We start from the raw sequence: 27,355 nt of genomic DNA, 5'->3' as shown, positions 1-27,355 counted from the left end.
CTCTCTGTACTTTGCTCCATTCATCTTTCCCTCGATCCTGACTAGTCTCCCAGTCCCTGCCGCTGAAAAACATCCCCACAGCATGATGCTGCCACCACCATGCTTCACCGTAGGGATGGTGCCAGGTTTCCTCCAGATGTGGCGCTTGGCATTCAGGCCAAAGAGTTCAATCTTGGTTTCATCAGACCAGAGAATATTGTTTGTCATGGTCTGAGAGTCCTTTAGATGCCTTTTGGCAAACTCCAAGCGGGCTGTCATGGGCCTTTTACACAGGACTGGCTTCTGTCTGGCTACTCTACCATAAGGCCTGATTGGTGGAGTGCTGCAGAGATGGTTGTCCTTCTGGAAGATTCTCCCATCTCCACAGAGGAACTCTGGAGCRCTGTCAGCGTTACCATCGGSTTCTTGGTCACCTCCCTGACCAAGGCCTTTCTCCCCCGATTGCTCATGTCCAATCAATTGAATTTATCACAGATGGACTCCAATCAAGTTGTAGAAACATGTCAAGGGTGATAAATGGAAATAGGATGCACCTGATCTCAATTTCTAGTCTCATAGCAAAGGGTATGAATACTTGTTTAAATAAGGTATTTCTGTTTTTTATTTGTAATAAATTTGCAGAAATGTCTAAAAACCTGTTTTTTTCGCTTTGTCATTATGTGTAGATTGATAAGGAAACCATTAAAAAAAATTTTTTTTTTAGAATAAGGCTGTAACATAACAAAATGTGGAAAAAGTCAAGGGGTCTGAATACTTTCCGAATGCACTGTAAACTGTGCCCAGTAGTCGTTTTTTGGCGTTTATTTTATTGAGCTCAATCTGTAGTTCAACCTCTCATTACCAACTGTTGGAAGATCAATAAAGCGAGATGGGGATACAGGGTTTCGCATTACAGTGGTGACTTTTGACCTTACAAGAGAAACATAAAGTACATAACATATGGAGTGCTGGTCCAAATAGTACTGCTGCATATTTACTGCATTTTCATGGTTAAGTGCGCCTTTTATGTTTGGAAGTGGAACACTAAACATTTAAGTTTATAATAAGACAAAGGCCAAGTAATAATCACATGATTTTTCTCACAAATTATAATTTGGAGAGATGGGCTATGATCCATGAATCAGTCCAAACGAAGTGGTGCTGGATATGTATGACACAGTCTCCCTCCAAAACGTCTCCCTCCAAAACTAATCATATTAAGGTTAGTAGAGACCCTACTGAGTATTTCCCACCACACTTTAGATGAGACAGGTAGAAAGGGCTTCTCTCTACAAGCCAATACTGTAAGTATCCCACGTACAGTTTATTACAGTGTATTGCATTATGCGGTACAGAGTGGGACAGCAGCAGGTCGTGCGACACAGTCCCCCTCCAAAACTAACCATATTTGGTAGAGACCCTACTGAGTATTTCCCACCCCGCTTTAGCTGAGACAGMTTGAAAAGTTCTCTCTCCAGCCCAATATTATCAACATACCAGTGTCAACCAGGGTATTTTTTCATTATTGGTTWAAAAAAATATTKATTCAACCATATTTTTRATTCATTATCAAAAACGACTTATTGCATGTTCTTGTTGGTACAATAAAAGTGACCATTGATTTAAATGCTGTATCATTTGAATATGTTATCCACATTGCAATGTTTTGAAATGCAGGCGTTTATTTTGAAGGTTTCCTCATTACGGTACGAAAGTTACGTCATTTTTTGGCTCGGTCTCAGTAAGAGAAATCTGCAACATCAGTCAGTCAATGTTCGGATCAGCACCCTGCGTACTGGATACAAGACACGAAATTAATTACATCGTAAGTACCACCAGTTATTGCCGTGTACTAGAAGGCGACAACTTGCATCAGAGCGTCGTAAAAGCCAGATATAYGTGCTAACGTTAGCTTGACAGCCAGCCAGATGTGTAAATTAGCTAGGTGACAGCTAGCTAAACATGATACAACCGTGTGTTAAACATTCATAGTACGCATGTATTCGGGTATCATTTTTTAAATGCATAATACATATCGAATTTTACAAAACACAGGACCTTCCTAGCTAGTAAGTACAGTAGGTACAGTAGCGTTAGCTTCAAGCAGCAAAACAGACAGCGGTAGGTAACGTTAGGCTAGCTGTTAACTTGCTATGCTAGCCAGTTAATCAAACCCATTGACAAGCCAGTGAAGAAAACGAATCACTGACACTACACGAGCTAAAACCAGCTCGAGTGTATCGCATCCGTGTAACATTAGCTCGCATATGCAGGAACAATATTGTAACCTTAGCGGCAACGCCGATTTCCCAATATGTATTTGTTATAATCTTATCTGACTGATTGGTAGCTAAGTGTTGTGCCTAGAGGTTCTGACTACAAAAAAAACAGCTGATTTAATGACAGTATGATGTTTGTCACCATCCTCATCTGGCAGCTTGCTACATACATCACATTAGCAAAGTGATTGAATGTGTCAGAGAGAAGAACCTGACCCCTGGMTAAGAACAGTGTAGTAGTTTCATTCTACGAGAGGAGCACATATGTCACTATCTAATATCTAATAGCCCCTCAGATACACATGTAGCAGCTGTAGAGATGACATGGAGTGGCTCTTATTAGATCCACATGAGTCACCTGAACAGCCCTCTATTTCTCTGCTGCATAGAGTGTGTGTGTTGCTGTGTGCAGTTAGGCTAGTTTTTCTGGAACCTACTCCCTGTGTGTGAATTTGCCTAATTGTGAGTGCTAGACTGTGCATGTTGTTACCTGTGTGTTTTTGTCAGTTGAGTTGGCTTTGGATTGATAAATGTGTTTGTGTGTGTTGCTGTTTTTTGACCCATTCTTCTCTCACGTGAGAAGGACTCACCTACTGCCTGGTAGGCCCGTGTGTGTGTATCCCCCCCTGTCTATGTACTTGATTATTTATGGACACCCTGGAAGAGAACAGAGACAAAGACAAAGAGAGATGTGATGATGGAGAGAGGAGACGGGGAGGGGAAAGGAAGACAGAGAGAGTGAAAAGGGAGAGGGCGAGCTCTGGTGGATAGAAAGGGGGGGGGGGGGCAAGAGTAACAGAGCGAGATTGCAAGTAGGGGTTAACAATAACAGTTGCCAAGTTCAGCTGGCATCAACATGCCCCACACACACACACACACACACACACACACACACACACAGAGGTAGGCTTTGCATAAACCACCACACCTGCCTTGCTGCCCTGTTAAATTCTCCATGTTCCATGTACTGTAATTCTCAGGGGAAACGCCCATTCTATGAAGTCTKTTTCTATGGGCCTAACCCTACTGTGCTCTGAAGGGGGACCATAGGGATAAGTGCTCTCTTTTTTACCTAATAGTCACTAAGAGCTAACAGGAGCAATTAGCCTTCTGCTGGAGAGAACCAGGACAACACTACTCCACTTTTAGGCCTAAATAGGGTGAGTGTGTGTGTTGTGTGTGTAAATATTCATGGCTTGACACTTGTAGGAATGACGTTAGACTTGTTTTCTATTGCCTTAAACTCTCTCTCTCTCTCTCTCTCTCTCTCGTCAGTGGGAGGGCTGTGTCTGGTAAGCGTTACAGGGGGAGTGGCTGACCTTCATGCTGAGAGGTCACGGAGGAGAAGACCCATGGATGATGGTAAGGAGGAGAGAGAGGTAGGGGAGACCATTGGATGAGGGTAAGGAGGAGAGAGAGGAAGGGAAGAGGTAGGGGAGACCATTGGATGAGGGTAAGGAGAGGGTGACTGGGAAGTAATAGAAGAGGGATCCCTGTCTGATTCAGAATTGAATTCAAAACACTCCTGCTGACATTCCAGTACATCCATGGCAATGCCCCTCCATACCTCAAATATCTTCTCGTATCCCATAGCCCCTCCATACCTCAAATATCTTCTCGTATCCCATAGCCCCTCCATACCTCAAATATCTTCTCGTATCCCCCTTGTAGCGTCAGCTGTGTTCTTTGTGTCAGTTGCCCTGTCTTGTTGTGTCCTTATTTTGTCTACGTCTGTTGTTTTGACTTATTTTCATGCACTCGCTACAGCAAATTGAGATGGGCTTTCAATGAAAAGCGTGTTACAAATTCAATGTATTATTATTATTAGTGGAGGCAGGGGGAGAGAGAGGTGAAATATGTCCTACGTCCCGATTCTCCACCCTTTTCCTGCCGGTCATTGATTTAAAAGCTTGGGATTAGTGTAAGCGTTGACCGGACGGAGTTTCTACCATTGTAAAAACCCATGACTGAAAGTGTGCAAATGCACATTCTGGAAGAAGGGTGAAGAATTGGGACTCAGCCATGGTGAAAGTCTWTCTGAATGGTAAGAGGGAGCTAACCCCGTATTGCTTAAACCTTAATTCTCTCAGGTCGTCATGAGCGCCTACGGAGCAGATTAGAATCTCCTGCCGTGTGTAATGACAACAACAGAAGCTCTTGTCTAATCGCTCTTTATCTGCTCCCAGGTCAGTGTGAGAGGGAGGGGCCAGTGTTGTCTGAGTATCAGGAGGGTGGGGTCGACCTCCACTGCAACCAATCAGACCCCTCGGAACCAAATCAGAACCTAAACCAGAACCGGACACCGACTCAACTAGATGATGGTCAGAGGGTTGGACGAGACTTCATCCAACAGAAGTCTTTAAACAACAATGTGGAGGATGAGGAGGAGGAAGGTAGAACGGTGAAGGGAGAGGAAGATGGGGATGAGGATGATGTGATTGTGGAAGAAGAGGAGGAGGTCAGCAGTGTGACTCGCGGCCAATCACACGACACTCCTATGACTGACTGTTCCTTCTCGGACACAGGTAAGGTGGCACACACACACACTGATACAGCTTGGTTTATAGATATAAATATATCTTTTGGGGTTTATAGTAATATATCACCTTTACTTATTTTTTGTTTTATTTGGTTGGGTACCATTGATCAGCAGGAGGCAGAGGACCAGTCAATTCTCTTAATTAAACTGTGTGTGTCTGTGACCATGGTTGAAGGTCTTGGGTTAGTCAATTGGCTGGACTTGTGTGTGTGTGCGTGCGTGCTAACCCTGTTAATCGGTCAGCGGATCAGATTTGTAGCATACAGACCGGGTCTCACCCAATTAATCACACCCGGTGATGTCCGAGCAACCACATCWGCTACAGTCGGAGAGGGGGAGAGGTAAAGGAGAAAGGGTACAGCAAGGAAGGGGACAGAAGGAAAAGAGGTGGAGAGACAGGAGAGAAGAGATTAGTAGAAAGTCGGGGAGAAGAAAGGAGGGGAGGAGGGAAGACCGCGGGGAAAGAAAGTGGTTGAGATGAGTCTGAGGATCTGAAGCTTAGTTATTTTTTTCTGTCTATCTCATTGTCTTTTGGGTATGGTGTCTGAACTGTCCCAATACACACACTCTATGGGCAAGCCCTCGTTTGGGTATGGTGTCTGAACTGTCCCAATACACAACTCTATGGAAGCCCTCGTTGGTTATGGTTGTCTTGAAAACTGTCCCAATACACACACCTATGGGCAACAGCCTCGTTTGGTGTATGGTGTCTGAACTGTCCAATACACACACTCTATGGGCAAGCCCTTCGTTTGGGTATGGTGTCTGAACTGTCCCCAATACACACACTTTATGGGCAAGCCCTCGTTTGGGTATGTGTTCTGAACTGTCCCAATACACACACCTATGGCAAGACCTCGTTTGTTATTGGTGGTCTGAACTGTCCCAATACACACACTCTATGGGCAACGCCCTCGTTTGGGTATGGTGTCTGAACTGTCCCAATACACACACTCTATGGGCAAGCCCTCGTTTGGGTATGGTGTCTGAAAGTCCCAATACAACACACTCTATGGGCAAGCCCTCGTTTGGGTATGGTGTCTGAACTGTCCCAATACCACACACTCTATGGGCAAGCCCTCGTTTGGGTATGGTGTCTGAAACTGTCCCAATTACACACACTCTTTGGGCAAGCCCTGTTTGGGAGTATGGTGTCTGAACTGTCCCAATACACACACTCTATGGGCAAGCCCTCGTTTGTATGGTGTCTGAACTGTTCCAATTTCAACACACTCTATGGGCAAGACCTCGTTTGTGTGTGTGTGTGTGTCGGTTCAAGTGCTCAATGATGCATTATACTATGTATGTTATGTCCCCAGCTATCAAATGAATTTCCCACCATGGGATCATATAGGATTTATTGACTTGTCAGGACTTGGAATTGCTCAAATGGGCCGTATGGCTTCCACAGCACAGAAACACAAAGGGAAAGTACTTAGCGAGAGTGTGTGTAGTCGTTAATGCCAAGCTGAAGTAGGTAGAGGATTTGCTCAATCTCGCTTTTCACTGCTACTCTATCTGGTTTCAGACTTTTATAACAGTTTAACGTTGATGTTTGATGTGCAGTGCTCTCTATTTTCTCTCTCTCACTCTGTAGACAGTCCGGTAGAGCTCCGGCCCTCTGTGTCTCCAGAGACTACAGATCCCATCAGCTCCCAAGCAACAAGTCCAGACGAACCCTGCTACAGTGACCCTGCGGGCGAGACACACACCTCCACCACAGGACCTACCACCTCCACCACAGGACCTACCACCTCCACCACAGGCCCCACCTGCACCACAGGCCCCACCTGCACCACAGGACCCACCTGCACCACAGGACCTACCACCTCCACCACAGGACCAACCACCTCCACCACAGGCCCAACCACCTCCACCACAGGCCCAACCACCTGCACCACAGGCCCCACCACCTCCACCACAGGACCCACCACCTCCACCACAGGACCCACCACCTCCATCACAGGCCCCACTTGCACCACAGGACCTACCACCTGCACCACAGGCCCCACCTGCACCACAGGACCCACCATTTCCACCACAAGCCCAACCACCTCCACCACAGGCCCCACCTGCACCACAGGACTCACCACCTCCACCACAGGCTCCACCACAGGCACCACAGGACCTACTACCTGCACCACAGGCCCCACCTGCACCACAGGACCCACCATTTCTACCACAGGACCTACCACCTCCACCGCAGAGCCTATCCCTAGTCTTGCCCTCCTGGCCACCTTAAAGGAGTTAGGGGAACGGGGAGATCACTCCCACCTGCCTCAGTACCTCCATCAGGTGTGTGCCCCTCCCTCTCCATTCTATATATGTTATTTCTACCTGCCTGCGCTGCTCTCAAGTGAACGTTTCTCTGACAGCCAGGCGTGGTTCCCTCTACGTGTGGTGAGCTGTGATTCTGTTTACCAGACTGACTGAACTGAACACACACACACACACACACACACACACACACACACACACACACACACACACACACACACAGAGACAGCCATTACAGGGCTGTCAGGTGTGACTGGGTGTGGTAGAATCCCTGTCATTGTGATGCAAAGCTTCACCACAGAATTCTAAATGAAGTGAAGTGAAAAGTGTCGATTCCCATCTCCACCAGTAGGGGGCACTGTTGTCATGTCTGATCATCACCTCAGCCTTTCTGTCTACTCCCTACCTTCTTCAAACACATCCTGGGGCGTGTTCAGGAAGGTGCAACGTTACACAAAATTCAGATAGAAATGTATTGTTCAGAACAGACAGGTCCCAATCCCAAATGGAACCCTGGACCCTATGCACAGATCTGAGAGGCTTTGCTGGGCAATCACTATGGTAAWAGCTCCAACTTTCCCCCTGATAGGCTAGGTGAATGTTTCACCATCCTGCGGGCTTTGAAAGTGAGGCGCGCCTCCCCAAAGGGGAGAGTTTCAGGGGACACGTAAAAGGAAAGCCAAATCAAACTGTATTCGGTTCTCTAAAAATGTGTAAATATTACAGTGCATTCTGGAAAAAAATTCTGACCCCTTGACTTTTTCACATTTTGTTACATTACAGCCTTATTCAAAAATGTATGAAATTGTTTCCCTCGTAAATCTACACACAACACTGCATAAAGACAAAGCAAAAGCAGGCTTAGAAATGTGTGCATAAAAACAACAAATGGAAATATAACATTTCCATAAGTATTACTCAGTACTTTGTTGATGCACCTTTGGCAGGGATTACAGCCTCAAGTCTTCTTGGGTATGACGCTACAAGCTTGGCACACCTGTATTTGGGGTGTTTCTCAAGTTCTTCTCTGCGGACCACCTCCTGCTCTGTCAGGTCGGATGGGGAGGGTAGACTCTTAACATGGCACCTGTGGTGTTTAAAAAAAAAAGAAAAAAAAAAATCTAGCATGGCTTAGGATGCGCAACTGGGCAACATAGTTTTTAAAGGGGCAACGGRGTTTTAAAAGGGCAATGACATACTTTGTATTAGAAACAAAAATGGATACCTGGATATTCTGAGAGAACTTTTATTGATTACATGCTTCTACTAAGTCAGTTGCATGTTCATTAAGTTGTACCGAGCATGATATAAGCCCAAATGTAGGAGTGGGAGACTAATGCCTACAATCAGGATGCAGTGTCCAAAAGTAAAAAAGTTGTTTTAACAGTTTCATTGCAACTATTTATTTTACAACAGAATGGAATGAATGTCTCTTAAAAAATAATTTCATTTAGTGAGAGAGGTGGGGGCTTGGTTACCTTTACTTTGGAAACGCTTGGCTTATACCAATCACATCCTGTCAGACCTCCACAAGCACATAGGGTCTAAGGCGGGGATCATCACCTAGATTCAGTTTTGGCTGATTTTCTTTCTTGAGCGGATGGTCAGGGGGCTGGAACATAATTACAAATAATTTGTAGACAGCAAATTGTCCGCAAGAAGCCCAAACAGATATAATATTTGACTAAAACATAATAATTTCAAACCTTGCTTACGTTTGTTTACAACAGGGGTTCCCAAACCGTTGTGGCCCGCGACCCCATTTTATGGGAAACTTTCGCGACCCCACCATGTGAAGAAAGAGATTAAATAATAAAAAATAAAAAATTGGGCTATTACAAATCAGTCTGACAGTCCTTTTGACAGTATTCCAATCTGAAGGAAGTATGGTTTGATGTGACTGAAATGCCATCAGAAAGGTATTGGGAAGTTCAGAAGCTCATCAGGCAATCATTTTGTATGCTATTTTGTGTAGAAGTGAACATCATCACTAACCATGTTTCCATCCAACCATTTCATGCAGATTAATTACCTGACATGAAAAAAAGTCAACGACCAGGCTGATGGAAAAATGAAATGCCCGAACAAATTTTATAAATGCCGACAGACAATTTGATCGTTCGACATTGGTGGGATCATTTTGTGTTGGTAAAATTAATTATGCGAGAAATGGCGGTAGAAACTCCTTAATGTGCAAATATTGATATTATAACCATCAATCATATCGAAGTAAACTTGGGAGTCACGCGATTATATGTTGTGTGGTCGTCCCACTACGACTCGGGAAAGCATACAGTTTATTAGGCGACAGATGAAATAAGTTATGATGAACTTCACAGGGGGGTGAATGTGCAAGGTGATGAGCTTGATGCTACTTTCCAATAAATATTTAGCGTCTTATTCTGGTGACGTGAAGATTGATGCTTGGCTGCCGTTTGACAAGTATAATGTAGGTAGTCTACCCACACGGTATCTGCGAGCTGTTGGCTAGAACTCATGTTCCAAGACCAGAGTGGGCCGATTTGCTATATAACTCAACAGTTTTTGTGACAAAACCATCAGTAGAGTTGAAAATTCGATGGAAATCCATTTAACTTGTATTTTTCATTCGGTACATGGGAATTTGACAGTAAAAGTAATTTTTTGTGTGCACTACGTCATCATGCTTGGCCTTTTATCCGTAAAGTCAGTTTGATGGAAACATCTCTGGTGGGAAAATTCTCATATTATTTTATGCAGATTTGAGAATATTTGCATGAAAATCATTCGCAAATTGGATTGAAACCTAGCTACTGATGTTCTCCCCCCCCCCCTGTATATGATTTAGGGTGCCTGGTCTTGTGTGTAGAAGACACATAAGTGTTTCTGAGAGTATAGCTTTCATTGACGAGTATTTTGTAGCTGAAACGGTTCAAAGGATAGAGTCACATGTGTAGGAAGAAAACCTAAACCACTCTGTTTATTACAACCTCATCTAGCAGCTACCAGAGGTTACTGACATAACCCCGGTTCTATGAACCAAGTGCCCTTTTATTTATTTTATTTCGGTTTCTCTCGCGACCCCATTTTCAGTGTCGCGACACGCTGGTATACGATGACATCTCTCTCTCTATTTTGCGTTGGAATACTTTGGAACAGATTTCCAAAATTAAAATCAATTGGAGCTGATTTGCTGGTGTTTTTACAGCCTTTTATGTCCCCAAAACATATAAACTTGGGGGGCCGAATAAAATCACCCACAGGCCAAACTCGGACCGCGGGACACCAGTTGGGGAACCCTTGTCTAGGAGGTCATGTGGGATTGGGCCATGATTATCTGTTGGGTAGAACAGGGAATTGTGTCAGCTCTATTCATTTTCTTTCTGAAACGCTCTGAATGTTTCACCTCACTGAACAAACCCCTAGAGTAACCAACTCGCATCTGTTCACCTCCCTAATCTGATTGGTCGCTAGCCAGATAGCGCTTAGCAACCCCAGGAGTTCTGACCAACCTGAGCCAGCCCTTGTAAGGATAGAATGAGAGTTTGTTATGTCTCCCCTGGTTGAGTTTTAAGGTGGAGCTCTCTAGGAAGAGATTACATTTGATACTGTTAAACTTCCTATAAAAACATTTAGCACATGTGTAAGTCTACTTTTCTCTTGTTTTAGGGGCAATATGAAMAAGTCTATGCACACTTCCAGTCAGATGCACGTTTATTTAATTGTAACTGTGCTTTCGGTCAGTCGACCTCCGTCAGAGCATCTGTTTTTTAGGGGTAAAAAGAGCACTTTTGCACTGCTGTAATGTGGTGAAACTTTAAACAGTTTAACTGTTTAGAGAAAGCCTTATAAATAGCCCAGTGCCTCAGGACAGCAAGGCAGCAGAATGGTTAAAGCCTATTTTCTTTCTCTCTCACTGCCTCCCTCATTCGCTCTCTATTTCTCCCTCTCTCTCTCTCTCGCTCCCTCCCTGTCGCTCTCTCTCTTAAACACCCACCACAAGCAAGTGAAGTGAGCAATTCATATTTATGTAAATGCAGGGGAGCTTGCAACAATGGAGAACGAGAGAGAGAGGGATAGAGTCTGTGTGAAAGAGCGTGTGAGAGAGGCCAGTGGGTTATTACCGCGCTCCTGCTCTATCTTTCACTTACAAACGCTCCTATTCTCTCTCTCTCTTTCTGTGTCTCTCCCCTTATCTCTGTCTCTCTCTCTCTCTCTCTGACAAACTCTTTCACACACGCGGCTGTTCTCTCGCTCTCTGTTTCCCCCCCCCCTCTCTCTGTCCCGTTTTTGTCCTCTTCAGTCAGCAGGAGAACGATTTAAAAAAAAAAACAAAAAAAAAACAGTCGCAAGAGTCCGTTTGTTAAACACGCACACGCACCCACGGACACACCGCTGCCGCTGCGTCAGGCAGGTTGTGGAGCTCGTCTTACCTGCCGCTAGCTACTGGGGGAACTTTGGGAACTACAAATGCAGCTGTGATCAAGGAGGATTTGAAAGACTTTCCATGTAGTTCCTGTGTTTTCCGCTGTGCTCATGGTGACGAGCCGTGTTTCTCGTGCTTCTCCACTGTGTTTGTGTGTGTTTATCTTCATCACTCTTCTTAAGTAGGGGTTTTGGGGTAAAGTGTTGTGATTCAGGTAAACGTCTTATGCTACCTGGGCATGTTCTGTCTCGGGGTCAAAGTTATACTAGACGTAGTTTAAGTATCATTCAGTATTAGGCCTGTGAGATGTTTTAACTATTGATGGTGGTATTTTGTCTTTCTTGGTGGAATACACTTGTTAGTTGTTCTGGGTGACTAGAATGTTCTCCTTTTAACCCTCTCCACCTCCTGCCCATCTCTTCAGGTAGCCGAGGCCTTTGCCTTCAGAAGATTGTATCCTTATTTTGGTGTGTTGTGTGTGTGTGTGTGTGTGTGTGTGTGGTGTGTGGTGTGTTTGAATACTGAACAGTGGTTATGTCCTCTAAGTCTCGAAGATTGTATCCTTATCAGTCAGCTCATGTCTTCCAGTGAATATACAGCGCTCTCTGTTCATTCTAACTCTCCAGTGAAGACTGTGTTCTAGTTTAAACATACCACGACATTCAAGCTGCACTGTTTGGATCTTATCAATGCTCTTTGTTTTAGTCTTCATTCAGCCACCGACCACTACAGATGGTGTGCGTGCATATGTGTGTGTGTGTTGTGTGTGTGTCGTGTTGGCTTGTTACAGCAAAGCTGTGCGGCATATACAGAGTGCCTCAGTCCTGTTGAAAGAGGGAACACTCATGTTTATGGATGACGGCAGGCTAACACAATCCCCCTCTGTAACACGTGGGGTCTTCTCCATACCACTGCTCGTGGGACCACCCCGAGCCAGCTACAGTCCCTATACAACAGTGTGGGAGTCTGTCACATGTCTATGTGACAGGAGGTTGCTCGACTGCTAAACTCTGTGTGGACTTCTCCTTAATACTGGAGAGGCCACTCCCCCCTGTACTCCCTTCACCCCCCAGCTCTCTCTATGGTTGGGGCGGCAGGTAGCCTCGTGGTTAGAGTGTGTGACTAGTAACCGAAAGAGTGCGGACCGAATCCCCGAGGCTCACAATGTAAAAATCTGTCGTTCCGCCCCTGAACAAGGCAGTTAACCCACTGTTCCTAGGCCATCATTGTAAATAAGAATTTGTTCTTAACTGACTTGCCTAGTGAAATAAAAAATAATAATTAAAAAAGTCAACCGCTGACTGGATCACTGAAGGGTGTAGGGGTGTGTGTGTGTGTTTTCTTAACCCTGCGTACACCAGATGAGCGAGCAGTGTGGTGTGTTCAGCTAGAGAGACTCTACCACCAGAGACTACTAAACAACCTCACAACACTGCAGGAACAGTGGGGTAACACACACATTCTCTCTCTCTCTCTCTCTCTCTCTCTGTCTCTGTCTCTGTCTCTGTCTCTGTCTCTCTGTCTCTGTCTCTCTGTCTCTGTCTCTCTGTCTCTGTCTCTCTCTCTCTGTGTTCAGCCATTGGAAGTCTCATTATGCATCCCACCCTTTCTCTCACCCTCAAACCTTCTCTCGCTCCCCTCTCTCTTTGGGTGTGTTTGTGCCGTGTCATGTGCCTCTCTTCCTCCAACCTTCTGTTGTTCCAGAGAGGCGGTGTGGGGCAGACGGCCGGGGAGAGAGGAACAGTGACACTGACCTGACTGCACGGCAGCTGGACATACTCACACACATCTGCAAAACACACCAACGGTGAGGCTGCGCCTGTGTGTCCGTGTGCGCGCACGCGTGTTTCTAGTTGTGTGTGTGTGTGAAGTTGGTCTTTTAGACGTGGTCCTTTACAGCACAGTACAGGAAAAGGTTGCAGTTTAACAAGGAAAGACCACCTTTTTAACTCATTTTCTAATGATTGGGAAACCTTGAGAAGCTGTGCAGTGATGTACATTCACCCACCTGTGCTCTCGCCAAGGTGGTGTGTGTGTGTGTGTGTGTGTGTACACATACAGCGTGATGGTTTAAACATATGGCCCTTTGCTGTTGCTGCACTTTCAGTAATTTGAGCTACAGCGGTGCTAGAGTTTCAGACACACACACACACGGCACACACACACACACATGCTGGAATAGCTAGGGAAATGTGCGGCGCTAATATTAGATTCCCTGGGAGAGAGCAGGGCCACCTATCTTAGCCTTAGCTAGGCAGAGACCTTCCTTCAATCACGGAGGACGAAAGTGACAGCACTAACTGCCTTTGCACCCCCTCCATCTCTCTCTCTCTCTCTCTCTCTGTCTCTGTCTCTCTCTCTGCCACACAGACCCAGTCCTGGAGAAGAGAAGGTAAAAGATACTCTGTGCTTGATTGACATGATGGCATTGTAGAGACCGTCTGTCTAGCATTACACAGTATTCAGTGCTTTGCTCGGCTAGTTTGAATGTCATTTGTTGATGCTGTATTCACTCTGCTCTCCCCTCTGTTTGTGCGTGTGTGAGACTGTGGACTCTGTGCTGGAGAGCCCTGTTCGTGGTGAGGACAGACTGCCTGCATGCCGCTCAGGTAAGTGTGTGTGTGGTTGAGGAAGCAGGAGTTTATCAGTGCAGGATTGCTGTATGTCTGTCGCTCTGCAATGTTTTGAGACGTGAGCCGGTCTGCCGAGTGCTTCCAGAGACCATCAGCTGACCTGTCAATTATTAAAGAGAGAGAGTGAAGTCGACGGAGGCACATCTGTGACAGCCGAATGTCGGACGCTGTAGTGGTTTTCCAACAGTAAGCCTCAGATCAACATGGCAGTGTCAACATAGCTGCTATTGTTTGCTCGCTCTTGTGCTCTCTCTCTCTCTCTCTCTCTCTCTCTTGCTCGCTCTCTCTCTCTTGCGCTCTTTCTAGCGTCCGCTCTCTTTGCTCGCTCTCTCACTTGCTCGCTCTCTCTCTAGCTCTCTCTCTCTCTCTCTAGCTCACTTCTCTTGCTCTCTCTCTCTCTTGCTCTCTCTCTCTAGCTCTCTCTCCTCTCTAGCGTCTCTCTCTTTCTAGCTCTCTCTCTTGCTCTCTCTCTCTCTCTAGCTCTCTCTCTAGGCTCGCTCTCTTGCCGCTCTCTTGGCTCGCTCTCTTTTCTCTCTAGCTCGCTCTCTTGCTTGCTCTCTCTCTCTTGCTCGCTTTCTCTCTCTCTAGCTCGCTCTCTCTCTCTAGCTGCTCTTCTCTCTAGCTCTCTCTCTCTTGCTATCTCTCCCCTCCCACCCGGTTACCTGGAAACACCTTAGATACATTCCATCACGTTGTGTGTGTTAGGAGAGGTCCCCTGGTCTGGGACTGGGGTTATTGAGTGAACTGAAGCAGAGCTCCGCGGGAGCCAAGGGTGTGTGTTACCTAAACTGTACACACACACACACACACCACACACATACACACGCGTAGTCCAAGGTGTGTGTTGCCTGTGCACGAAGACACAGGGCACTGTGTTTCGCCTGGCCTGGTTTCACTTTCACAACCGGAGGCGTGGACTACACACACACACACACTGAGATGACAGTATCTTAAGTAGGGCGCTCTCGGTGTCAGTGTTCCGGAGGCGTGAGGAGAGTATAACTCTGTCTCGGAGAGGAGAGTATAACTCTGTCTCGGAGAGGAGAGTGATAACTCTGTCTCGGATGAGGAGAGTATAACTCTGTCTCGGAGAGGAGAGTATAACTCTGTCTCGGAGAGGAGAGTATAACTCTGTCTCGGAGAGGAGAGTATAACTCTGTCTCGGCGAGGAGAGTATAACTCTGTCTCGGCGAGGAGAGTATAACTCTGTCTCGGAGAGGAGAGTATAACTCTGCTCGGAGAGGAGTGATATAACTCTGTCTCGGAGAGGAGTGTATAACTCTGTCTCGGAGAGGAGAGTATAACTCTGTCTCGGCGAGGAGAGTATAACTCTGTCTCGGCGAGGAGGAGTATAACTCTGTCTCGGGAGGAGAGTATAACTCTGTCTCGGAGAGGAGAGTATAACTTGTTCGAGAGGAGAGTATACTCTGTCTCGGAGAGGAGTGTATAACTCTGTCTCGGAGAGGAGAGTATAACTCTGTCTCGGAGAGGAGTTAGAACTCTGTCTCGGAGAGGAGTGGTATAACTCTGCTCGGAGAGGTATAATCTTCTCGGAGAGAGAGTATAACTCTGTCTCGGAGAGGAGATGTATAACTCTGTCTCGGGAGAGGAGAGTATAACTCTGTCTCGGAGAGGGGAGATAACTCTGTCTCGGCGAGGGGAGTATAACTCTGTCTCGGCGAGGGGAGTATAAACTCTGTCTCGGCGAGGAGAGTATAACTCTGTCTCGGGGCGAGGAGAGTATAACTCTGTCTGGGAGGAGAGTATAAACTCTGTCTCGGGCGGAGGAGAGTATAACTCTGCTCGGAGATATAAACTCTGTCTCGAAGTATAACCGTCTCGGCGAGGAGAGTATAACTCTGTCTCGGCGAGGAGAGTATAACTCTGTCTCGGAGAGAAGTATAACTCTGTCTCGGAGAGTATAACTCTGTCTCGGAGAGTATAACTCTGTCTCGGAGAGTATAACTCTGTCTCGGACGCTGAGAGGAGATATACTCTGTCTCGGAGAGGAGAGTATAACTCTGTCTCGGAGAGGGAGAGTATAACTCTGTCTCGGAGAGGAGAGTATAACTCTGTCTCGAGAGGAGAGAGGTATAACTCTGTCTCGGCGAGGAGAGTATAACTCTGTCTCGGCGAGGAGAGTATAACTCTGTCTCGGCGAGGAGAGTATAAACTCTGTCTCGGCGAGGAGAGTGATAACTCTGTCTCGGCGAGGAGAGTATAAACTCTGTCTCGGAGAGGAGAGTATAACTCTGTCTCGGAGAGGAGAGTTAACTTGTCTCGGAGAGTATACTCTGTCTGAGAGGAGAGTATAACTCTGTCTCGAGAGGAGTGTATAACTCTTCTCGGAGAGGAGTGTATAACTCTGTCTCGGAGAGGAGTGTATAACTCTGTCTCGGAGAGGAGAGTATAACTCTGTCTCGGAGAGGAGATTATAACTCTGTCTCGGAGAGGGGAGTATAAACTCTGTCTCGGCGAGGGGAGTATAACTCTGTCTCGGCGAGGGGAGTATAACTCTGTCTCGGCGAGGGGAGTATAACTCTGTCTCGCGAGGAGAGTAATAACTCTGTCTCGGAGAGTATAACTCTGTCTCGGAGAGATAACTCTGTCTCGGAAGTATAAACTCTGTCTCGGCGAGGAGAGTATAACTCTGTCTCCGGAGGAGGAGTATAACTCTGTCTCGGAGAGATAACTCTGTCTGGAGAGTATACTCTGTCTCGGAGAGTATAACTCTGTCTCGAGAGAGTATAAACTCTGTCTCGGAGAGTAAAACTCTGTCTCGAGAGGAGAGTATAACTCTGTCTCGGAGAGGAGAGTATAACTCTGTCTCGGAGAGGAGAGTATAACTCTGTCTCGGAGAGGAAGAGTAATAACTCTGTCTCGGCGAGGAGAGTAAACTCTGTCTCGGCGAGGAGAGTATAACTCTGTCTCGGCGAGGAGAGTATAACTCTGTCTCGGCGAGGAGAGATATAAAACTCTGTCTCGGCGAGGAGAGTATAACTCTGTCTCGGCGAGGAGAGTATAACTCTGTCTCGGGAGAGGAGAGTATAACTCTGTCTCGGAGAGGAGAGTATAACTCTGTCCGGGAGGAGGAGTAACTCTGTCTCGGCGAGGAGAGTATAACTCTGTCTCGGCGAGGAGAGTATAACTCTGTGCTGGAGAGGGAGAGTATAACTCTGTCTCGGCGAGGAGAGTATAACTCTGTCTCCCCTGTTAAAAGACACGTATCCGATAAATAATCTCACATTGAATAAATATTTGGACCCGAGGGACACCTTGTCCTCAGTCTGTTTCCGTTTGTGTTTAACAGTGATGCGTGTGTGTGTGCATGTGTCTCTTTAGTGGATGAGAGAGTAGACAGGAAATATGTTCCGGTGACATCAAGTTCCCTATAAAACAGCAGCTAAAGGGTAAAAGAGGAGAGTGTTGTGAATAATTGAGTTAGGAGATCTGGGAGGTGTTTTTGAGGATGTTGAGGAACAGTGATTCCCTCTTTAATGTAGATTAGACAGTGGACTCTGCTGGAGACCAGTGTTACTGGGAGGTTGTTGATGTCTACGGGACTCTAAAGGGAGAGCCTGGGTAGAGAAGTTAAAGGGTGGGGAGGGGGGGGTCAAGGGCTGTTGTAGTGTTATGTCTATTGTAACATTTCTTCTCTCTGTATGTCTCTCTCTCTCTCTCTCTCTCTCTCTGTCTCTATCTCTCTCTGTGTCCCTCTCGCTTTCTCTCTCTGTGTCTCTGTCTTTCTCTCTGTGTCTCTGTCTTTCTCTCTCTGTGTCTCTGTCTTTCTCTCTCTGTGTCTCTGTCTTTCTCTCTCTGTGTCTCTGTCTTTCTCTCTCTGTGTCTCTGTCTTTCTCTCTATGTGTCTCTGTCTCTTGCTCTCCTAGTTCGGTTATTTGAGTGTTTGTTGGGGATGGAGGAGGACCAGAGAGGAACAGACTCCACCCTCTCCCAGAGCATCAACCCAATCAAATCAGCCGGAGCCCTGAAGGACAGCCTCAGCTCCAATGACTGTGCAGCTCTGGGTGTGGCACAGGACTGCAGAGACTCCCAGGGGATTGGGAGGGCTGAGTTCACAGACTCTCGGAGCGAAGGAACGGGTCAGCAGACGGAGAGTGAGATGGAACACACCACTCAGGAGGGTTGCACTACGCCGGACCGCCCTATGGATGGGGAAATGAGCCAACCCAAGCATGAGGAGCAGCAGGGAGGAGAGGAAAAACAGGAGGAGGTGGAAGAGGCAGAGGAGGCCTTGGCATTAGAGGAAGAGGAGAAAGAGGAGAAGAGAGATGGTGTTGATTGTTTAAAAGCACCTCTAGAGGAGATCTCAGCCTTAGCAGTGAAGGAACAGCTCACACTGGAGGAAGGGCCCAGCTGCGCGAGGAGGCCCAGCTGCGCGAGGAGGCCCAGCTGCGCGAGGAGGCCCAGCTGCGCGAGGAGGCCCAGCTGCGCGAGGAGGAGTATGATATGTTTGGAGTGGACATGGTGGAGACTATCAGAGACCGGGTGGCTTCTCTGGACGACCTGGCCAAACGCATCACAGTGGAGGAGGTGAGTGGGAGAGACTGTGTGTGGACTGAAGTTTTATGACACACACACAAACACACGTTGACACTTACAGAGAGATGTATTGCACAGTTTAGGTACATATTGCAGTTCGGTGCATATTGCAGTCACGGTTCGATTTCGGGTATAGCTGGAAAATGAAATGCCATTCAATATGTTCAGCATTCACAATGTTCCTTGCATTGCCTGTTGTGACTGGATATTTATGTTGGGCCTTTCAAGTTTCCACTCTGATGCTGCGATTGTAACCATGTGGGAGGTTTGGAATTGACCAGTTGTGAAGTCATAAGTAACAGTTGGATACATTCATGTGATTTGAATTGTTGAGAAATGCTGATTAGCGAATGGCCAACCAGCTGTCAACTTTGCAAACACATTCTAGAGTTCAAAAACCACTTTAATATATTGCTTATTATAAGTAATGTTTTGTTACATTTAACTGATGAAAGTGCTGTTATAGAAGCCATTTTCTTTGTAGGTGACCTCAGTAATCAACATCGGCGCTCAAGAATGATAGACGAGTTTCCGACTAGTAATTACCAGTTTAAGGGGCCATTCGAGTGGATTTCTCCCAGTCGTATGTCGTAAATTCACACTTCTCACGTGTCAATGGCACGGTACATCTCTCACTCTGGGTAAATGTGATGGGCTGTCACTGTTAAGTAAGCACAACACAAGGTGCATTGGCCAATTAATTGAAAACTTCTGCTATTGTTTTGCTTATATAGAGCGGGTTCTACCCGTTTCCTGAAATGGGTGCAAGAGGGAAGTTCTTAACGTGGCTCGAGCACTTTCACAAAGTGCTGAAACCCCCTGTTCTCAACTACAGAGAATGGGGCGCATATCGGCAGCTATAAGCATACCGTGATTGGGAGTCCCGTAGGGCGGCGCACAATTGGCCCAGCGTCGTCCGGGTTTGGCCCGGGGTAGGCCGTCATCTTAACTGACTTGCCTAGTTACATAAAGGTTAAATAAAATTAAGATAATAATAAACCAAAAAACTATAAACAAATTAGGGCTGTCCCCATATTTAGATATACCCTATGTTTGAATCAAATCTACTATATGTAGGCTACTTTGTCTGATGCTTTAAGCACTGAAATAAAAATGAAGACACACAAATGACTAAATAGGGAGCCAGAGATCAATATAGCCTAACCAGAAGAGTCAAACCTATTCCCAACCCGACCCCCCCCTCCTCCTCTGCTGCTGGCCTTTGCAGATTCTGCCACTTATGATTTTCACATGCACATTTTCAAGAAAACAGTTTAATTTCATTTATAATAAAGTCTTCATATCTCAAAACCAATGTGCTTCATCAAAATCCGATCGAAATAAACATGATACAAATCTAAAAGTAACTTCTATTTCCATTACTATGTAATAATAGCCTACATAAAGTCAACAAATAAAAACTTATCCCGATTTAAAAAAATAAATATCACATTGGCTACGCATGGCCTGTCTGCAAGGAACTTGAAACATTGTATCAACTATTTACTTGATCCGACCTGAAACTCATGCTAGCAAACTTGCAACCTATAAAATATTCTGAGCCTTTAAGAGTTTCCCAGCCTGTGAACTTCGGACCAACAGACACAGCTGTAGGCTATTTGTGGAAAGGATAAGAAATCGTCAGGTAGACTTTTTTTATGACATATCCCCCGGATCAGAGCATGAGATTTTTGACATTTTGTCCCGTATCGAAAGGGAGAGAGATGGAAAGATATTTCCAATAGGCTACGTTGAGGAACTATTGTCATTCTCAATGGATGTAAAAACAGACTTTGTTTACTTGCATTTTGAGGCGAAGAAAAAATGACTTTGAGAAGTTCCACAGTGGTGGTGAGTTAATTATGGATCCCTTCGCACGCCAATCCCTTTAGCGGGATCGATTTGACAACACCCAGTGAAATTACAGCGCGCCAAATTCAAAAACAGAAATACTCATAAGAATTCATAAAGCATACAAGTGTTATACATCGGTTTAAAGATATACTTCTTGTTAATCCAGCCGCAGTGTCAGGTTTCAAAAAGGCTTGAAAATCAGTTTTCAACCAGGCAGGTGCTACACGAAAGTCAGAAATAACGATATAATTCATGCCTTACCTTTGAAGATCTTCTTCTGTTGGCACTCCAATATGTCCCAGAAATATCACAAATAGTATTTTTGTTCGATAAATTGCTTCTTTATATCCCCAAAATRTCAATTTATTTGGCACGTTTGATTCAGAAAAACACCGGTTCCAACTCGCCCAACATGCCTACAAAGTATCTAATAAGTTACCTGTAAACTTGGTCCAAACATTTCAAACAATGTTCCTAATCCAAATTTATGTATCCCTAAAACGTAAATAATTGATAAAATTTAAGAAGGGAAATACTGTGCTCAATACCGGACGAAAACAAAGTGAAGCACGTTCCAGGTCGCGCGCACCAAAACAGAGTGCACCTGGAGTGACACATGGAATTAACAGGGCTACTTCTTCATTTCTCAAAGGAAAAACATCAACCAATTTCTAAAGACTGTTGACATCTAGTGGAAGCCATAGGAACTGCAAGCATATTTCTATTAAAAAGGGATTGCCATAGAAAACTATTGGAAAACAGATTGAGCTCAAAAAATGTTTCCCCTGGATGGATTGTGCTCGTGGTTTCGCCTGRCAAATCAGTTCTGTTATACTCACATACATTATTCAAGCAGTTTTAGAAACTTRAGTGTGTTCTATCCAAATCTACTAATAATATGCATATCCTAGCTTCTGGGCCTGAGTAGCAGGCAGTTTACTTTGGGCACGCTTTTCATCCGGACGTGAAAATACTGCCCCCTAGCCCAAAGAGGTTTTAAGACAAACAAAAATAGTATTGGATCATCAAATGGGCACATTTATAAGCCTACATTTACAAGCCTACATTTGTGTAAGCGTCAGTAATTAGCAAGCAGASAGTGTTAGGTCATCATTAGCCCTTGGATGCCAAATATGGAGCTGGGTGTGTGTGTGGGGAGAGAGAGGTGTGTGCGTTTTAGTGTATGTGTGTAATCTATTGCGCATGTTTCTGGCGAGGGAGAGGTACGAGGCCGTCGTCGAGTCATACTGAGGGTAAGGAGGGGGTGGGTGCACGCGATTCACAAGGCTACTTTGGCCATTTAGCAACCTCTTTAGTGGGCGTATTGGAATGGAATGCCCACCAGTCATGTTTTGAAACGGAAATCAGCTTTTTCACTGGACAAGTTCAGTTAGCAACTCTTAATGTTTCAGTCTGTTGCAAAATGTTTGCTCCGTTTTGTGCCAACTGAACATGGCCCAGGTCTGGGCCACTGTGACAAACGACTGAAGCACGCTGTACATAATGGTTTAGGTGAGAGTAGAGTTGATCTCTGAACAGCTACAATAATAACCTCATTAAAACTGGAGGGGCTTTTCATCCTCTCTCTCTCTCTCTCTCTCTCTTATATATTTATATGCCATTTAGCAGACGCTTTTATCCAAAGCGACTTACGGCGCGCATACATTTTTACGTATGGGTGGCCCCAGGAATTGAACCCACAACCCTGGCGGTGCAAGCAGCACGCTCTCCCAACTGAGCCGTACAGGACCATCCGTCCCCTTTCTCTACCTCTTCGTCCGTATGGATGTCATGTCAACATAAATCATTCCTGTTGATAGGATGTACAGTCTTCCTCTATCTGTGTTCACTTCTTATTGTCCCTATCACCACCTTCCCACTCTCCTCCATCTTCTGCTTTCACCTCTCTCATCCTCTCTCCCTCCCTCTCTCTTCTGTCAGGCCTGACAAGAGTGTGACTGAAGGTTGAATCAGATCAACCGAATGTTGTGAACCTGAGCCTCTCCAGCTGATTGTTCATAAAGGAGGTGATGTCACCAGGTGACGTCACTGGATGAGATGATATGTCATCAGCCGATGTCACTTGATAAGATGACGACCAGCGGTCACAAGCACCTAAGACATAGGGCGTGGTCAAGCGGATCCACTTTGTGTAGTCGGTGACCATCGTTGGTAATCTGCCTTTCAAAGTGTGTTGCGTTATGGGGATAACAATTGTCTGACTTGCGCTTACACGTCGACTGCATGAACTTTACACGAACTATGCGATCAAAGGTCATGCAGTTTTTTTTAACAAAGTCGCCTTCAAGTCGCTGTAGTTGTTTCTCAAATTCTAAAGCTACAAATGAAAGTGATATGAGACCTCTCTCTAACCAATTAATTGTTCACACTTAATGTTTTCAGTTTGTGAGTGTGTGATATAGGGGTATAGAAAATTGTATTTCTACATTTATTCAGAAACACTTTTCTGAACAATAACAGCTATGTTGACACTGCCATGTTGATCTGAGGCTTACTGTTGGAAAACCACTACAGCGTCCGACATTCGGCTGTCACAGATGTGCCTCCGTCGACTTCACTCGCCGGCTTTCGTCTGCAGTCGGCTTCGTTTACAGTCGGCTTCGTTTACAGTCGGCTTCGTTTACAGTCGGCTTCCTTTACAGTCGGCTTACAACTCAAACACCCAGTTTCTCAGAGGTTTGAGGTTGACATGAGAGGGCAGTGTACGCTGACACCTAGTGGGGATACTATGTCTATCACTGCCTTTGTGTGTGTGTGTGTGTGTGTGTGTGTGTGTGTGTGTACTGCATGGTGTACTGTATGTGTGTGTATTGATATATATGTAATGTGTCTATTGTGTACAGTATGTGCATGTTAACCAGTTGACCTGGCCCTGACCTTTTGACCATGTCCCGCTGACCTCCAGATGACCCCTGTCCCTGGCCTTGTGTCCATCCTGAAGAGGAGGAGTGTGTGTGTGGAGGATGTGTGTGTGGCTCCCTTCTCGGCCCCACTCAAACACAAACACCCTGCTAAACGCAGGGTCCGCTTCAAAGTACCTGATGACGGCTTTGACCACGGTAAGGATGGGTGTGTGTGTATGTATACCCAACAATGGTTATGATCAATTGCATGTGTATGTTTGTGCATGTACAGTATTATACTGCTATGTGTGTCTGTCTGCATTCTTACCATGTCCAACATACATACCCTCCCTTCCTCCCCTCTGGTCTCTCCCTTTGTTTCCCTCTGTCCCTCCACTTCTTCCCTCTGTCCTCCCCTTTTTCTTCCTCTCCTTTCCCTCTCTTGTCCTCTTCCCTTTCTTTCCCTCTGTCCTCTCCTTATTCTCCCTCTTGTTCCCTCCCTTCCTTCCCTCTGTCCCTCCCCTTGTCTTCCCTCTGTCCTCCCCTTCTTCCCTCTATGTCCTCTTCCTTCTTCCCTCTGTCCTCTCCCTTCTTCCCTCTCTTCCTCTCCCTTCTTTCCTCTGTCCGCTCTCCTTGTTCCCTCTGTCCTCTCCCTGTTCTGTCCCTCTCTTTCCTCCCTTTTCCTCTCTGTCCTTCCTTCCCTCTGTCCTCTCCCTTCTGTTCCTCTCCTCTCCTTGTTCCCTCCTGTCCCTCTTCCCTCTGTCTTCCCTCTTCCCTCTGTCCTCTCCCTTGTTCCCTCTGTCTCTCCCTTGCTTTCCCCTGTTTCTCCTCTTCCCTCTCTTATTCCTCTCCTTTTCTGTCTCCTCTCCCTTTCCCTCTGTCCTCTCCCTTCTTCCTCCTCTTTCTGTCCTCTCCTTTTCTTCCCTCTCGTCCTCTCCCTTGTTCCCTCTGTCCTTCCTTCTTCCCTCTGTCCTCTCCTTGTCCGTCCTTCTCCTTGTTCCCTTCTGTCCTCTCCCTGTGTTCCCTCTGTCCTTCCCTTCTTCCTCTTCCTCCCCTTTCCTTCCTCTTGGTGTTCCTCTCCCTTCTTCCCCCATGTTCTCTCTCTTCCCTCTGTCCTCTCTCCCTTCTCCTCAGACCAACAGTCCTCACCTTGAGGTCGTCTATGATCCCATCCTTTTCCTCTGTTCCTCTCCTTCCCTCTGTCCTCTCCCTTCTTCCCTCTGTCCTCTCCCTTCTTCCCTCTGTCCTCTCCCTTCTTCCCTCTGTCCTCTCCCTTCTTCCCTCTGTCCTCTCCCTTCTCCAGACAAGAAACAGTTCAATAAAGGTCAGATAAAATAGAATAAACATCTAAACGTGTTTCCTCTTCCCTCCTGCAGACGAGGTGGGCGGAGACTCCTGCCTGCTCCTCTTCTTGCTTTGCCTGGTCACCGTGGTGATCAGCCTGGGAGGCACCGCCCTCTACTGTGCCCTGGGCGACGCCCAGTCCACTGTCTGCACCGACTTCTCCCGTAACGCTGACTTCTACCTCGCACAGCTGCATCGTGGGATGGATCAGCTCCAAAACTGGCTAACCCCCGCGTCTTAGCTGACCCCCAAGAGGAGAGGAGAAGAGAGGGGGAGGAGAAGAGAAATGTGGGGAGGGAAGGAAAGGAGAGGGGGAGAAGAAGGGGACAGAGGAGGAAAACTCCCTCGTTTTGCAGAGTGGATACTCGCCTCTCTTTATGTCCTGCCCTGTTTTAATCTCTCTCTCTCGGTCAGTCTTTCTGTCTTTACTGGCTGGCCAGTTAAAGTGTGTTTATGTGTGGCGGGAGAGAGAGAGAGTGATTGAACGATGTGTATGTCTGTGTGGTACTGGTGGGCTGCATCCACACTAACAGTTCCCTAAGACATCTGCAGTGCTGCCTAGTAGAACTAGTAGGACTGACCTAGGACCTGTAGTATACTGGACTACCCATAGACGTCAACTGTACACTACTGGACGTGAAGTCAGCCCAGAGGAATGGATAATACTCATTACCACTGACCTTGAATCTGCTCGCTACTACATGGACCTGTTCTCTGGGTCCTTCAGGCATGGACAGAACTGCTCACCTGCGCAGACAGGAAGTGCTTGTGTAGCCATTTCAGAAACCGGCACAGCTCTGTGTTTACTGCCGCCATTTTTTATCTTATCTACACCTCAAAAATATGAACAATTCTGCTGTGGTCAGAAACATGAAATAATGTCTTTAAAATAATCTTCTAATAATTCATGTTTTGTTGTAATGAAACAGATTTTACTTTCCTTTCCGTTCCTCACTATTGAGTATTTTTATGTTGTAGGTAGGGTGTTTCTTTGGGCTGAGGATAGAAGTTGCCCCGAATCACAGATCGAAGATCATATCTTAACCATATCCTCAACCAGGAGGGGGAGGAAATATCTGACCCTGTATCAGTGGATAGGGGAAACTGCTACCCCTTCTGTTTATTGGGTTGTTTTGGGGTACAGATAGTTCAGCCTGATTGTAGCATTGGCCCCTTGATGACCCTTGTGTGTCAGACAGAGATATATGCAACATGGACAAGAAAGCAATACATGTGTGTGTTAAAGAATGTTATTTTATTTTGTTCTTTAAAAAAAGAAAATGTAAACACTTTTTCTCCCCAATTTCGTGGTATCCAATTGGTAGTTACAGTCTTGTCTCATCGCTGCAACTCCCGTACGGACTCGGGAGAGGCGAAGGTCGAGAGCCGAGCGTTCTCTGAAACACAACCCAACCAATGCCTGCTTAACCCGGATGCCAGCTGGACCAATGTGTCGGAGGAAACACAGTGCACCTGCCAACTGTGTCAGCGTGCACTACACCCGGCCCGCCACAGGAGTCGCTAGTGRGCGATGGGACAAGGACATCCCTGCCGGCCAAACCTTCCCCTAATCCGGACGACGCTGGGCCAATTGTGCGCCGGCTGCGACAGAGCCTGGACTCGAACCCAGAATCTCTAGAGGCACAGCAATGCAGTGACTTAGACCACTGCACCACTCCTTGAGGCCTGCACAGGCATATCTATATATTTATCTTTATTGTCAAGTAATTATGGGCATCATCATGGGATTGTCATAATCAGTCTTACCCCAGTTCATTACCTCCTGCGATCAATGGACTCAATATATTTTTTTTACATGTACATTTTTTATTTGTGCTTTTTTTTTTTTCCGGGCTTCTAGTCTATTTAATCAATGAGCTGTTAAATTTTTTTTGTGACAGTTGGTGAAAATGCACAAAGTCAGTGTGTCTTAGTTTCGTTAGGAAAAGTTCTGTAGACGTGGATCATTTGATGACGCAGGCTGGGCAGTGACTCTCAGGCTACATCCCAACTGTCAAGTGGCTTCCTCTCCTCGTCTACTCTCCTTCCTTCCTCTCCCTCTTCTCATCTACTCTCCTTCCTCTCCTCCTCTACTCTCCTCCCTCTCCTCGTCTACTCTGATCTGAAAACACAAGACCGGTGAAACCAACAGCAAAATATAATCATATTCAGATCTGTTGTAAAATGCACAATAAACTGTAGATACATTAATTAGCTTGGAAGAATGCCAGGAGATTCACTTTAGTCTCTTGTACTTTCAGAGGTGTGCAGACAGGAAGCCACTGTAGACTATTGAGATGCAGCCTTGTTTTTTTTTTTTTTTTTTTTTTCACTCGTCCTCTGGCTGGTTCAGATGACTATCTTACTTTTGGAATCTGAAGTATTTATATCATATCTGCACAATGTAGGGGGAGAGAAAACAAACGATCAAATCTAATCTTTACGTGCATGTCTTTTTCTGTTTTTTCTCTAGTTTTGGCTTGATGTGGGTATCGTAGATTCATTTTTTCATGTTTGTCATCGTGGTTTAGATCTGTCTTTACAGTCTGGAGGGATTACTGTGTGGTGGGTACTTTTAAACGCCTGTTTCTCTCTGATGATAATAAACCTTATTGTGGGGA

The 27,355-nt window shown here is 46.0% G+C and overlaps 1 protein-coding gene across 1 annotated transcript; it reads left to right on the top strand.

Moving 5' to 3' along the window:
* Positions 1-1,797: 1,797 nt before the first annotated feature.
* On the top strand, positions 1,798-27,355 carry LOC111962938 (uncharacterized; the record flags this gene model as incomplete). The annotated part of the gene is given in 12 exon segments (XM_070443276.1): positions 1,798-1,804; positions 3,534-3,620; positions 4,445-4,783; positions 6,395-7,092; positions 11,904-11,953; positions 12,918-13,286; positions 13,850-13,871; positions 14,025-14,088; positions 18,000-18,554; positions 18,557-18,663; positions 23,453-23,606; positions 24,767-27,355. Coding segments are annotated over 12 exon segments (2,661 nt in total), but the record flags the coding sequence as incomplete, so codon positions are not given.

This window comes from Salvelinus sp. IW2-2015, linkage group LG4q.2, assembly GCF_002910315.2.
Source record: "Salvelinus sp. IW2-2015 linkage group LG4q.2, ASM291031v2, whole genome shotgun sequence".
Lineage (NCBI taxonomy): Eukaryota > Metazoa > Chordata > Actinopteri > Salmoniformes > Salmonidae > Salvelinus > Salvelinus sp. IW2-2015.
The sequence above is the reverse complement of the archived record's forward strand: the minus strand, read 5'-3'. Positions and strand labels throughout refer to the sequence as shown.